The sequence below is a fragment of the Notolepis coatsorum genome, assembly GCF_963971535.1.
Source record: "Notolepis coatsorum genome assembly, chromosome: 2".
NCBI classification, from domain to species: Eukaryota; Metazoa; Chordata; class Actinopteri; order Aulopiformes; family Paralepididae; genus Notolepis; species Notolepis coatsorum.
In genome coordinates, this window is record NC_140166.1 from 84,597,668 (window position 1) to 84,613,656 (window position 15,989).

General features: G+C 47.5%; 1 protein-coding gene across 1 annotated transcript in view; it reads right to left on the reverse strand.

Annotated features, from left to right (window-relative positions):
* stk33 (serine/threonine kinase 33) overlaps positions 1 to 15,989 on the reverse strand; it is a gene marked incomplete at both ends in the record, with an annotated part of 88,417 nt that overhangs the window by 45,842 nt on the left and 26,586 nt on the right. Inside the window, one exon of the mRNA XM_084308245.1 lies at positions 8,743 to 8,833. Coding sequence (XP_084164371.1) covers positions 8,743 to 8,833 — 91 coding nt within the window. The remainder of the gene's footprint in view (positions 1 to 8,742; positions 8,834 to 15,989) is intronic.

Consider the following 15,989-nt stretch of genomic DNA (forward strand, 5'->3'; position numbering starts at 1 on the left):
GACAAGGTGGAGACAAGGTGGAGACATGGAGACAAGGTGGAGACAAGGTGGAGACATGGAGACAAGGTGGAGACATGGAGACAAGGTGGAGACAAGGTGGAGACAAGGTGGAGACATGGAGACAAGGTGGAGACAAGGTGGAGACAAGGTGGAGACATGGAGACAAGGTGGAGACATGGAGACAAGGTGGAGACAAGGTGGAGACAAGGTGGAGACATGGAGACAAGGTGGAGACATGGAGACAAGGTGGAGACAAGGTGGAGACATGGAGACAAGGTGGAGACAAGGAGACAAGGTGGAGACAAGGTGGAGACATGGAGACATGGAGACAAGGTGGAGACAAGGTGGATACAAGGTGGAGACATGGAGACATGGAGACAAGGTGGAGACAAGGTGGAGACATGGAGACAAGGTGGAGACAAGGTGGAGACATGGAGACAAGGTGGAGACATGGAGACAAGGTGGAGACATGGAGACAAAGTGGAGACAAGGTGGAGACAAGGAGGAGACATGGAGACAAGGTGGAGACATGGAGACAAGGTGGAGACAAGGTGGAGACAAGGAGGAGACATGGAGACAAGGTGGAGACAAGGTGGAGACATGGAGACAAGGTGGAGACATGGAGACAAGGTGGAGACAAGGTGGAGACATGGAGACAAGGTGGAGACATGGAGACAAGGTGGAGACAAGGTGGAGACATGGAGACAAGGTGGAGACATGGAGACAAGGTGGAGACATGGAGACAAGGTGGAGACAAGGTGGAGACAAGGAGGAGACATGGAGACAAGGTGGAGACAAGGTGGAGACAAGGAGGAGACATGGAGACAAGGTGGAGACAAGGTGGAGACAAGGAGGAGACATGGAGACAAGGTGGAGACAAGGAGACAAGGTGGAGACATGGAGACAAGGAGACAAGGTGGAAGCATGGAGACAAGGAGACAAGGTGGAGACATGGAGACAAGGTGGAGACAAGGTGGAGACAAGGAGACAAGGTGGAGACAAGGTGGAGACAAGGTGGAGACATGGAGACAAGGTGGAGACAAGGTGGAGACATGGAGACAAGGTGGAGACAAGGTGGAGACAAGGTGGAGACATGGAGACAAGGTGGAGACATGGAGACAAGGTGGAGACATGGAGACAAGGTGGAGACAAGGTGGAGATATGGAGACATGGAGACAAGGTGCAGACAAGGTGGAGACATGGAGGAGACATGGAGACATGGAGACAAGGTGGAGACATGGAGACATGGAGACAAGGTGGAGACAAGGTGGAGACATGGAGACAAGGTGGAGACATGGAGACAAGGTGGAGACAAGGTGGAGACAAGGAGGATACATGGAGACAAGGTGGATATATGGAGACAAGGTGGAGACATGGAGACAAGGTGGAGACAAGGTGGAGACAAGGAGGATACATGGAGACATGGAGACAAGGTGGAGAGATGGAGACAAGGTGGAGACATGGAGACAAGGTGGAGACATGGAGACAAGGTGGAGACAAGGTGGAGACAAGGAGGAGACATGGAGACAAGGTGGAGATATGGAGACATGGAGACAAGGTGGAGACAAGGTGGAGACAAGGAGGAGACATGGAGACAAGGTGGAGACAAGGTGGAGACAAGGTGGAGACATGGAGACATGGAGACAAGGTGGAGACATGGAGACATGGAGACAAGGTGGAGACAAGGTGGAGACAAGGTGGAGACATGGAGACAAGGTGGAGACATGGAGACAAGGTGGAGACAAGGTGGAGACAAGGTGGAGACAAGGTGGAGACATGGTGGAGACATGGAGTCATGGAGACAAGGAGGAGACATGGAGACAAGGTGGAGACATGGAGACATGGAGACAAGGAGGAGACAAGGTGGAGACATGGAGACAAGGTGGAGACACGGTGGAGACAAGGTGGAGACATGGAGACAAGGTGGAGACATGGAGACAAGGTGGAGACAAGGAGACAAGGTGGAGACAAGGTGGAGACATGGAGACAAGGTGGAGACATGGAGACAAGGTGGAGACAAGGTGGAGACAAGGTGGAGACAAGGTGGAGACAAGGAGACAAGGAGACAAGGTGGAGACAAGGTGGAGACAAGGTGGAGACAAGGTGGAGACATGGAGACAAGGTGGAGACATGGAGACAAGGTGGAGAGATGGAGACAAGGAGGAGACATGGAGACAAGGTGGAGACATGGAGACAAGGAGACAAGGTGGAGACAAGGTGGAGACAAGGTGGAGACAAGGTGGCGACATGGAGACAAGGTGGAGACATGGAGACAAGGTGGAGACATGGAGACAAGGTGGAGACAAGGAGACATGGAGACAAGGAGACAAGGTGGAGACAAGGTGGAGACATGGAGACAAGGTGGAGACATGGAGACAAGGTGGAGACATGGAGACAAGGTGGAGACAAGGAGACAAGGTGGAGACAAGGAGACAAGGTGGAGACATGGAGACAAGGAGACAAGGTGGAGACAAGGTGGAGACATGGAGACAAGGTGGGGACAAGGTGGAGACATGGAGACAAGGTGGAGACATGGAGACAAGGTGGAGACAAGGTGGAGACAAGGTGGAGACATGGAGACAAGGTGGAGACAAGGTGGAGACAAGGAGACAAGGTGGAGACAAGGTGGAGACAAGGAGACAAGGTGGAGACAAGGAGACAAGGAGGAGACAAGGTGGAGACAAGGAGACAAGGTGGAGACAAGGTGGAGACAAGGAGGAGACAAGGTGGAGACAAGGAGACAAGGTGGAGACAAGGAGACAAGGTGGAGACAAGGAGACAATGTGGAGACAAGGAGGAGACATGGAGACAAGGTGGAGACAAGGTGGAGACAAGGAGACAAGGTGGAGACAAGGATACAAGGAGGAGACATGGAGACAAGGTGGAGACAAGGTGGAGACAAGGTGGAGACAAGGAGACAAGGAGGAGACATGGAGACAAGGTGGAGACAAGGAGACAAGGAGGAGACATGGAGACAAGGAGACAAGGTGGAGACAAGGTGGAGACAAGGAGACAAGGTGGAGACAAGGAGACAAGGAGGAGACATGGAGGAGACAAGGTGGAGACAAGGAGGAGACATGGAGACAAGGTGGAGACAAGGAGACAAGGAGGAGACATGGAGACAAGGTGGAGACATGGAGACAAGGTGGAGACAAGGAGACAAGGTGGAGACATGGAGACAAGGTGGAGACATGGAGACAAGGTGGAGACAAGGTGGAGACAAGGAGGAGACATGGAGACAAGGTGGAGACAAGGTGGAGACAAGGTGGAGACATGGAGACATGGAGACAAGGTGGAGACAAGGTGGAGACAAGGTGGAGACATGGAGACATGGAGACAAGGTGGAGACAAGGTGGAGACATGGAGACAAGGTGGAGACAAGGTGGAGACATGGAGACAAGGTGAAGACAAGGTGGAGACATGGAGACAAGGTGGAGACAAGGTGGAGACATGGTGGAGACAAGGAGGAGACATGGAGACAAGGTGGAGACAAGGTGGAGACATGGAGACAAGGTGGAGACATGGAGACAAGGTGGAGACAAGGTGGAGACATGGAGACATGGTGGAGACAAGGAGACAAGGTGGAGACAAGGAGGAGACAAGGTGGAGACATGGAGACAAGGTGGAGACATGGAGACAAGGTGGAGACATGGAGACAAGGTGGAGACAAGGTGGAGACATGGAGACAAGGTGGAGACAAGGTGGAGACATGGAGACAAGGTGGAGACATGGAGACAAGGTGGAGACAAGGTGGAGACAAGGTGGAGACATGGAGACAAGGTGGAGACAAGGTGGAGACATGGAGACAAGGTGGAGACATGGAGACAAGGTGGAGACAAGGTGGAGACATGGAGACAAGGTGGAGACATGGAGACAAGGTGGAGACAAGGTGGAGACATGGAGACAAGGTGGAGACAAGGAGACAAGGTGGAGACAAGGTGGAGACATGGAGACAAGGTGGAGACAAGGTGGATACAAGGTGGAGACATGGAGACAAGGTGGAGACAAGGTGGAGACATGGAGACAAGGTGGAGACAAGGTGGAGACATGGAGACAAGGTGGAGACATGGAGACAAGGTGGAGACATGGAGACAAGGTGGAGACAAGGTGGAGACAAGGAGGAGACATGGAGACAAGGTGGAGACATGGAGACAAGGTGGAGACAAGGTGGAGACAAGGAGGAGACATGGAGACAAGGTGGAGACAAGGTGGAGACATGGAGACAAGGTGGAGACATGGAGACAAGGTGGAGACAAGGTGGAGACATGGAGACAAGGTGGAGACATGGAGACAAGGTGGAGACAAGGTGGAGACATGGAGACAAGGTGGAGACATGGAGACAAGGTGGAGACATGGAGACAAGGTGGAGACAAGGTGGAGACATGGAGACAAGGTGGAGACAAGGAGGAGACATGGAGACAAGGTGGAGACAAGGTGGAGACAAGGAGGAGACATGGAGACAAGGTGGAGACAAGGTGGAGACATGGAGACAAGGAGACAAGGTGGAGACATGGAGACAAGGTGGAGACAAGGTGGAGACAAGGTGGAGACAAGGAGACAAGGTGGAGACAAGGTGGAGACAAGGTGGAGACATGGAGACAAGGTGGAGACAAGGTGGAGACATGGAGACAAGGTGGAGACAAGGTGGAGACAAGGTGGAGACATGGAGACAAGGTGGAGACATGGAGACAAGGTGGAGACATGGAGACAAGGTGGAGACATGGAGACAAGGTGGAGACAAGGTGGAGATATGGAGACATGGAGACAAGGTGCAGACAAGGTGGAGACATGGAGGAGACATGGAGACAAGGTGGAGACATGGAGACATGGAGACAAGGTGGAGACAAGGTGGAGACATGGAGACAAGGTGGAGACATGGAGACAAGGTGGAGACAAGGTGGAGACAAGGAGGAGACATGGAGACATGGAGACAAGGTGGAGACAAGGTGGATATATGGAGACATGGAGACAAGGTGGAGACATGGAGACAAGGTGGAGACATGGAGACAAGGTGGAGACATGGAGACAAGGTGGATACAAGGAGGAGACATGGAGACATGGAGACAAGGTGGAGATATGGAGACATGGAGACAAGGTGGAGACAAGGTGGAGACAAGGAGGAGACATGGAGACAAGGTGGAGACAAGGTGGAGACAAGGTGGAGACATGGAGACATGGAGACAAGGTGGAGACATGGAGACATGGAGACAAGGTGGAGACATGGAGACAAGGTGGAGACAAGGTGGAGACAAGGTGGAGACATGGAGACAAGGTGAAGACAAGGTGGAGACATGGAGACAAGGTGGAGACAAGGTGGAGACATGGAGACGTGGAGACATGGAGACAAGGTGGAGACAAGGTGGAGACAAGGTGGAGACAAGGTAGAGACATGGAGACAAGGTGGAGACAAGGTGGAGACAAGGTGGAGACAAGGTGGAGACATGGTGGAGACATGGAGTCATGGAGACAAGGAGGAGACATGGAGACAAGGTGGAGACATGGAGACATGGAGACAAGGAGGAGACAAGGTGGAGACATGGAGACAAGGTGGAGACACGGTGGAGACAAGGTGGAGATATGGAGACAAGGTGGAGACATGGAGACATGGAGACAAGGGGGAGACATGGTGGAGACAAGGTGGAGACATGGAGACAAGGTGGAGACAAGGTGGAGACAAGGTGGAGACATGGAGACAAGGTGGAGACAAGGAGACAAGGTGGAGACATGGAGACAAGGTGGAGACAAGGTGGAGACAAGGTGGAGACAAGGTGGAGACATGGAGACAAGGTGGAGACATGGAGACAAGGTGGAGACATGGAGACAAGGTGGAGACATGGAGACAAGGTGGAGACAAGGTGGAGACATGGAGACAAGGTGGAGACAAGGTGGAGACATGGAGACAAGGTGGAGACATGGAGACAAGGTGGAGACAAGGTGGAGACATGGAGACAAGGTGGAGACAAGGTGGAGACATGGAGACAAGGTGGAGACATGGAGACAAGGTGGAGACAAGGTGGAGACAAGGTGGAGACATGGAGACAAGGAGGAGACAAGGTGGAGACAAGGTGGAGACATGGTGGAGACATGGAGACAAGGTGGAGACAAGGTGGAGACATGGAGACAAGGTGGAGACATGGTGGAGACATGGAGACAAGGTGGAGACAAGGAGACAAGGTGGAGACATGGAGACAAGGTGGAGACATGGAGACAAGGTGGATACAAGGTGGAGACATGGAGACAAGGTGGAGACATGGAGACAAGGTGGAGACAAGGTGGAGACATGGAGACAAGGTGGAGACATGGAGACAAGGTGGAGACAAGGTGGAGACATGGAGACATGGAGACAAGGTGGAGACAAGGTGGAGACAAGGTGGAGACATGGAGACAAGGTGGAGACAAGGTGGAGACATGGAGACATGGAGACAAGGTGGAGACAAGGTGGAGACATGGAGACAAGGTGGAGACAAGGAGACAAGGTGGAGACATGGAGACAAGGTGGAGACAAGGTGGAGACAAGGTGGAGACATGGAGACAAGGTGGAGACATGGAGACAAGGTGGAGACAAGGTGGAGACATGGAGACAAGGTGGAGACAAGGTGGAGACATGGAGACAATGTGGAGACATGGAGACAAGGTGGAGACAAGGTGGAGACAAGGTGGAGACATGGAGACAAGGTGGAGACATGGAGACAAGGTGGAGACATGGTGGAGACAAGGTGGAGACATGGAGACAAGGTGGAGACAAGGAGGAGACAAGGTGGAGACATGGAGACAAGGTGGAGACATGGAGACAAGGTGGAGACAAGGTGGAGACATGGAGACAAGGTGGAGACATGGAGACAAGGTGGAGACAAGGTGGAGACAAGGTGGAGACAAGGTGGAGACAAGGTGGAGACAAGGTGGAGACATGGAGACAAGGTGGAGACAAGGAGGAGACAAGGTGGAGACATGGTGGAGACAAGGTGGAGACATGGAGACAAGGAGGAGACAAGGTGGAGACATGGAGACAAGGTGGAGACATGGAGACAAGGTGGAGACAAGGTGGAGACATGGAGACAAGGTGGAGACATGGAGACAAGGTGGAGACAAGGAGACAAGGTGGAGACATGGAGACATGGAGACAAGGTGGAGACATGGAGACAAGGTGGAGACATAGAGACAAGGTGGAGACAAGGTGGAGACAAGGTGGAGACATGGAGACAAGGTGGAGACATGGAGACAAGGTGGAGACAAGGTGGAGACATGGAGACAAGGAGGAGACAAGGTGGAGACATGGAGACAAGGTGGAGACATGGAGACAAGGTGGAGACAAGGTGGAGACATGGAGACAAGGTGGAGACATGGAGACAAGGTGGAGACAAGGAGACAAGGTGGAGACATGGAGACATGGAGACAAGGTGGAGACATGGAGACAAGGTGGAGACATAGAGACAAGGTGGAGACAAGGTGGAGACAAGGTGGAGACATGGAGACAAGGTGGAGACATGGAGACAAGGTGGAGACAAGGTGGAGACATGGAGACAAGGTGGAGACATGGAGACAAGGTGGAGACAAGGTGGAGACAAGGTGGAGACAAGGTGGAGACATGGAGACAAGGTGGAGACAAGGTGGAGACAAGGAGGAGACAAGGAGGAGACAAGGTGGAGACATGGAGACAAGGTGGAGACATGGAGACAAGGTGGAGACAAGGTGGAGACAAGGTGGAGACATGGAGACAAGGTGGAGACATGGAGACATGGAGACAAGGTGGAGACATGGAGACAAGGTGGAGACATGGTGGAGACATGGAGACAAGGTGGAGACATGGAGACAAGGTGGAGACATGGAGACAAGGTGGAGACATGGTGGAGACAAGGAGACAAGGTGGAGACATGGAGACAAGGTGGAGACATGGAGACAAGGTGGAGACATGGAGACAAGGTGGAGACATGGAGACAAGGTGGAGACAAGGAGGAGACAAGGTGGAGACAAGGTGGAGACATGGAGACAAGGTGGAGACAAGGTGGAGACATGGAGTCAAGTCAAGAGTTTTATTTGTCACGGCATACAAGTATACAATGAAATGCGGGTGGAGACAAGGAGGAGACATGGAGGAGACAAGGTGGAGACAAGGTGGAGACATGGAGGAGACAAGGTGGAGACAAGGTGGAGACAAGGTGGAGACAAGGTGGAGACATGGAGACAAGGTGGAGACATGGAGACATATGAGCAAGGTGGAGACATACTGTATGAGATACAGCTTCCTTCAATCTGAAACATGTTGCAAAGAAAGTAGTCTAATTACAATTATTTATTTGACTGCATTTCTTTCTTCTCTTGTACCGAACATGCCTTGGTGACCACGTGTTTTATAATTTTTTTTATTATAAACAATTTACTTCCCAGGCTGGCTGCCTACCCCACAACCCGAGAGTAAAAAAAAAAAGTAAAAACTGGGCAGTACATTAGGCAGGCTGTGTTCTTGGCTCCAAAAATCTAATTGATTAATTAAAGTTAATGTATTGCTTGTGTCCCCCTTGTGACATCGCAACGAACAATAATTCTGAACAGTTTGTTAAGGCTTGTTAAACTGAAAAGTTCAAACCCTGGAAGGGCAGTGTCTAGTCTTATGTCCCCCCCCCCCCATTGCTTAAAAGTCAAATGTAAGACTGCCAAATCCATACGAAGACTAGGCAAAACCAATTCCATAATATGTTCCCTGTAAGAGTTTAACAGGCATGAAAAAAGGTGCAGGTGTCGTACCCATATAGACGAGAGTCCCACACGTGGCCTTCATCATGCTCTCGCTGCCGACCCCGCCTTTCTTCACCACCGCCAGCCCGAAGTCCGTCACCTGGATGGAGACAGCACACGGTGAAAAAAACCAATACGTGTTTAGATGCATCGACAAATACTAAAACCAATACGTGTTTAGATGCATCGACAAATACTAATCAGAGAAAGGAAAGGGCTTAAAGGGGAACTCCACTTTTTTTGGAAATTAGCTTATTTAACATCTTCCCTGGAGTTAGACAAGAAGATGCATACCTTTTTTGTCTCTGTGCGTGCATTTTAGCTTTGGGAATAGACGCTCCGTTAGCATAGCTTAGCTTCATCACTGGAAGTGAGGCAGGACAGTAGCCTTACAGTGCCTTACAGTGTATTGCAAGGTCTGACATTGACCAAACTTGATATGCATGACCTTGGTGGGCTCTAGGTCAACTCCTGAAAAGGGGGTCAATGTCAGACCTTGCAATCAAAAGTTAGGGGGCGCACTGAAATTATGGCAAGGGTTATTAGCCCCCTAACTTTTGATTGCAAAGTCTGACATTGACCCCCTTTTCAGGAGTTGACCTAGAGCCCACCAAGGTCATGCATATCAAGTTTGGTCAATGTCAGACCTTGCAATACACTGTAAGGCACTGTAAGGCTACTGTCCTGCCTCACTTCCAGTGATGAAGCTAAGCTATGCTAACGGAGCGTCTATTCCCAAAGCTAAAATGCACGCACAGAGACAAAAACGGTATGCATCTTCTTGTCTAACTCCAGGGAAGATGTTAAATAAGCTAATTTCAAAAAAAAAGTGGAGTTCCCCTTTAATGCTTATTTAAAAGGTGCTATAGATAACATTCCGCCACTAGATGGTGCTATAGATAACATTCCGCCACTAGATGGTGCTATAGATAACATTCTGCCACTAGATGGTGCTATAGATAACATTCCGCCACTAGATGGTGCTATAGACAACATTCAGCCACTAGATTGTGCTACAGATAACATTCCGCCACTAGATGGTGCTACAGATAACATTCAGCCACTAGATGGTGCTATAGATAACATTCTGCCACTAGATGGTGCTATAGATAACATTCCGCCACTAGATGGTGCTATAGATAGCATTCAGCCATTAGATGGTGCTATAGATAACATTCAGCCACTAGATGGTGCTATAGATAACATTCAGCCACTAGATGGTGCTATAGATAACATTCCGCCACTAGATGATGCTACAGATAACATTCCGCCACTAGATGGTGCTATAGATAACATTCAGTCACTAGATGGTGCTATAGATAACATTCCGCCACTAGATGATGCTACAGATAACATTCCGCCACTAGATGGTGCTATAGATAACATTCAGCCACTAGATGGTGCTATAGATAACATTCCGCCACTAGATGATGCTACAGATAACATTCCGCCACTAGAATGTCACGCTAGAGCACCAGCGTGTCAACTTATTTAATCTGGTGCATTCCATGTGGGGAAATGGGGATACACGCACACATACATTCCTTTACACACCCGCCAAACATTTTTAAATTATGAATTCATTCATCAATAAAGTTTTGGGGGTAAAACCAATATTTGTATTCCACACCTTTCTAAAAAAGCACTGTATCTTTTTTAAATGATTATTCTAAATAAAAATTGTATCTATACCACCTTTTAATTATGTATATGTCTGAAAACACACATTTGGGCTTAGCCCAGTTATAGGTAGAATCTGTAATGTTGTCAAACAAGAGACCTCTAGGCAAAAGATGATAACATGGTACAGTACTATGCTTTGTTTAATTTTTTTGTTTTTTTCTGATATGTGGATTGGATTTCAGTCCGGTATAGGGGAGGGGAGACCACTGCTGGCTACACCTCATTCTCTACCAAGACAGGTCTGGAGATATTCACAGGGCAATAAGTTACTAAACTCCAACCCGCACGTCAGATGGTAAACAAAGCACAATACCAAGCAGGGCCCCTTTGCCTAGAGACGTCACTGTTTGACGTCATTACAGATTCTACCTGAATGACAAATATGATCTGTAAAAGGCAGTAGCTTCCCAGTTGCTACAGGATACAGCATAGATAAAACAGTCGTCATCATCCACAATAGATGACCATCACCTTACACTGTGCCAGGACAGTGCTGTGTCTCTCAGCATGTTGCGTGTGTGTGTGTGTGTGTGTGTGTGTGTGTGTGTGTGTGTGTGTGTGTGTGTGTGTGTGTGTGTGTGTGTGTGTGTGTGTGTGTGTAAATTATACTGTGACACAGCCTTGTTCTTGCTCAAACACCAGCCCGTAGTCAAACATTCTGAAACTACTCTGAGAGACCTCCAAACTTAGCCTAAACATTCCTAGCGAGGGGTTTTAGCTAAAATAACCAGAGTATGAAGATTAAAGAACCAGTGCAATGATTTGAATTCAGTCCGAAAAAAGTTGTCAAGTTATCAAGTTGATAAGTCAGTAAATAATTCATGAATTGATAACGAGTAAACTTTGACAACTGTGCTCTTTAATGTTGCTATGGTTACAGGTTGGGTAGCGGATGAATTTCGAATGCCGATTATTAAACGTGAGCCGAACTACGTGTATTAAACGGTTTTAACCCACACCTGTCGGCCAATCAGGAAAGCGTATTCACAGAGACCATGGTATAACACCACAGCCATGTTGAGGGGCGTGGCCCTCTGTTCATTGAAAGGAGATACGTTAGTCTCATAATACAAGCTTTCAAATGCAAACAAATTCATGGGACCAGCCACACACATTTGTACCAAATCCAGTCATCCGCGACCAAATTAGTTTGAAAGAAAATGGGTCTTTTCTACGTAAGGAAACCATACCTTTATGGCCGAGTTCATCCTCATTTCCATGGACACATTGAATAAACAAGACTCCATGAAATTAAATGATTGAACTTTTTTCAACTCATTTTCAGTTCTTATTTATAAAAGAGATACAAATTATGGCGGGAATAAATATGAGGTAAAGGTAGCACCGGTTAGTTTACGTCCTGTTTAGGCAGAGATGTTTGACAGTGGAATGTCATCCAACTCTCTGCATAGGAAAGAGGGGACCAGTGTGACCGGTTGCTAAGGGAGATTAACATTGGCTAACCTGTGCTACCAGGTGATAAATAAAGTGTCACATTTGAACTAAATTGCAGTAAACTAGTTTCATTACTTGTTTGTGGACTAGCTAGCTGATATCCTTTACAACTACTGACAACTAGCAGATTAACTGGTGGGCCAATCAGAGTAACCAGCGTAGATTATGCAGTGTTTTCAGGGAAGCAAATTGTATATTTGAAATGGTTTGATTCTGTACAGGTGATAGAGATCAGCATCGTCATAACAGCGACAGTTGTAAGATTATGGGAAAGTTTACATACCTTCTGTAAAATAATGCAATGAGATCGACAAACTGTAAAATTTTCATTGTACTGAAGCTTTGAGAGTGATTTATGAAAGTGCTCAGAGCAGGGACTAGCCAGAAATACCTATTTTATCATATGCATGGAAAAAAAAGAAGATCCTTGGCATTTATTGCACTGGTCATAAACTGCATAAACTTCTGAAATAAAAAGTAAAGATGGCCTTGGACACTGCCAGAAGATATTTGGGCATTATAGACATACAGAGAGAAGAGCTGGACGAGGCACTGATTTGTCCCGTCGTCAAAGATCCCTGGATCTGATTGATGGTGTGATGGTTGTGTGATGGGAAGTACTTTTATTTTGTATTATTTTTAGGTAAATACAGTGGGGGAAATAAGTATTGAACACATCAACATTTTGTTCAGTAAATGTATTTCCAATTAGCGTATTCAAGCTAAATTTGCACCAGACTTTGGTATTAACTCAAGAAATCCAGACAAGAAATCTAAACATTAAAGTCCATATGTAAATAAATTTATGTATAATAAAGTGGAATGAAACAGGAAAAAGGTATTGGACACACTAAGAAAAAGCAGTACACCACAGCAGGGAAAGGCAAGGAACTAGCTGAAAACCAAAACGAATTAGGAGGCAACTCTACCTCCTATATGTGCTAATAATGTCAACTGGGTTAGAATATATTGATGGGCTATCAAATGTTTTTTTGTTACCAAGGTGCCACACAAGAAACATCAAATGATGGGTAAAAGCAAAGAGCTCTCAAGACCTTCACAAACAGATTATTGCAAATCATGACAATAGAATTGGCTAAAGACGTATTTCACAACTTCAGAATCTTCCAGTAAGCACCATTAGGGGCATTATCCATAAGTGAAAGCAACATCACTCCATCATCAACTGGCCACGCACAGGTGCTCCTCGCAAAATGTCTAATCAGGGAGTCAGAAGGATACTTAGAAGAGTAGCCAGAGAGCCAAGGACCACTAGGAAAGAGCTCCAGAAAGACTTGGAGGCAGCAGGTACAACTGTGACAGAAAGGACCATAGGCAATGCACTCCACCGCCATGGCCTCTGTGCGCGCTCAGCCTGCAAGACTCCACTACTGAAGAAAATACATGTTGAAGCTTGTTTAAAGTTTGCCAAACAACATTTGGACAAGCCAGTGAACTACTGGGAGCATGTACTCTGGTCAGATGAGACCAAAATGTTACTTTCTGGCTGTCACACAACACACCATGTTTGGAGGAGAAATGGCACTGCACATTACCCGAATAACACTATACCAACAGTGAAGTTTGGAGGTGGAAGTATCATGGTGTGGGGCTGCTTCTCCTCTCCTGGTACTGGCAGACTTCATATCATTGAAGGAACAATGAATGGAGCCATGTACAGAGAAATTCTTGAGAGGAACCTGCTGCCATTCACCAGGATGCTGAGGATGAGATGTGGGCGGACCTTCCAGCAGGACAACGATCCAAAGCAAACAGCAAAGGAAACCCTTGTTGGAATGGCCCAGTCAATCACCTGACATAAACCCAATTGAACATTTGTGTGTATTTATGTATGGACTTTAATGTTTAGATTTTTTGTCTGGATTCCCTGAGTTAATACCAAAGTCTGGTGAAAATTTCACTTGAATGGCCATATTGGAAATATATTTACGGGACAAAATGCTGATGTGTTCAATACTTATTTCCCTCATTTGTAAGTAACTGTACATTTAAATACTCCCCACTAAGTAGGTGGCGGTATACTGTACACCTAACTGTGTGGGAACAGCCATTTAAACGGAGAGAAGAAGAAGGAGTTTCTAGGTGAAGTTACTGAAATTGAGGAGAAACCAATTATATATCTTCCTACAAAACACATTGTTGGACAATGTTGGGAAACAGAGGATTGGTTAGTTAGTGTATTAGTTGGATAATTGGGAATTAAAAAGTACATACAGCCCTACAGTACCATTACCAGCAATTGACCTATCTCAAGCCCGCCCTCTTTTCTTGATTCTCCAATCACAAGTGCTGCTTTGTCCGAGGAAAGCAACGGTTGCGATTGGAGGATCGGGAAAAGACGGCGGGGTTTGAGAGGTAAATTTCAGCCTGGATACTTCTCCAGCCATTAGTAGATGTGAGAGTATTAGATGACGTGTGTTTTGATAAGGAAAATATCTTGAGATCAATACGTAATCCTTACATTGCAATATATAGAGATGGATCTAAAGACCGTATTACAGGACAGGCTGTGCGTTTTGGGTACCTGAATCAAAGTGAGTAAAATAACATCCAATCATGTTGCAGTGTATATATACGGTAGAAAGGCTGGCGATCCTCCTGGTATTGCAACGGACAAGAGGAGGTAAAACCATTGAGACGGGTAATTTGATGAGTTTGAACTCCATGAATCCACTAGGTATTGACGTTACATTTCTGTGGGTGCCTGTGCGTGTAGGAGTCGAGGGTAATGAGAGAGGAGATGGGATTTGCAAAGGAGACACGGACTCGAGACAATATTGATACAGCCACCCGGTCAGTAAAGCAGAAACAAAATCATTCACCAGATTAAGAGACCGTGGCAGGAGAGACGGGACGGGGAACAAAAGGTACATAACAAACACAACGGATGGCAGGAGCTGGCAGGTCATTAGGGAGAAATCAGAGAAGGCTGAGGTTAGGTCATACAAAATGTAATTCCTCATTACAGACACTGGACCATAGGTGTAGTTTTATATAGAGACGCTAGGGACATGTCCTACCAAAGTAGTTTTATATAGAGACGTTAGGGACATGTCCTACCAAAGTAGTTTTATATAGAGACACTAGGGACATGTCCTACCAAAGTAGTTTTATATAGAGACGCTAGGGACATGTCCTACCAAAGTAGTTTTATATAGAGACGCTAGGGACATGTCCTACCAAAGTAGTTTTATATAGAGACGTTAGGGACATGTCCTACCAAAGTAGTTTTATATAGAGACACTAGGGACATGTCCTACCAAAGTAGTTTTATATAGAGACGCTAGGGACATGTCCTACCAAAGTAGTTTTATATAGAGATGCTAGGGACATGTCCTACCAAAGTAGTTTTATATAGAGATGCTAGGGACATGTCCTACCAAAGTAGTTTTATATAGAGACGCTAGGGACATGTCCCTACCAAAGTAGTTTTATATAGAGACACTAGGGACATGTCCTACCAAAGAAACGGAAACACGAATTCTCCCTAGCAAAAAAAAGAGTTTTATTATTTTAATTCACAACATGGTCTTGCAAAACAGAGCCTTTTTATCTGTTGCAAAAGTGTAGGTTGACGGCTGCATCAAGTACCTATCAGCAAGCTATCCTATTATCGTTAGGTTATGACTATAACCAAGTTCTGTTAGTATGGCGACGCTCGGCATCGCTCTCTGCACTATCTCGCATACGTGCACGCGCACTGAATAAAGACCACAATGTACCTTTAATCCCAATATTCGTCTGACCACACCCCTATCAGCTTACCCATATAAGCAGGGGTGGGGCCACCCACTCTCCTCCTTCCCAAGCTTTCGCCACAAGGCGAGGTCAAAGGCTGCAGCGGCGTCGGATGCCGAGCGTCGCCATACTAACAGAACTTGGTTATAGTCATAACCTAACGTTCTGTATCGTATCGCTCTCGCTCGGCATCGCTCTCTGCACAAGGGAGGCCGAGCGAGAGCCAGCGGCCGACAAATACACCCCGCTGACAGCCCCCCACAAACCATCAGAACAGGGAGGGCCGAGCCCCCCCGACCCACCCTAATGGCGGGCACCCCCCCTATTAGGGGCTTCACGGGAGGGCGACGGACCCGACC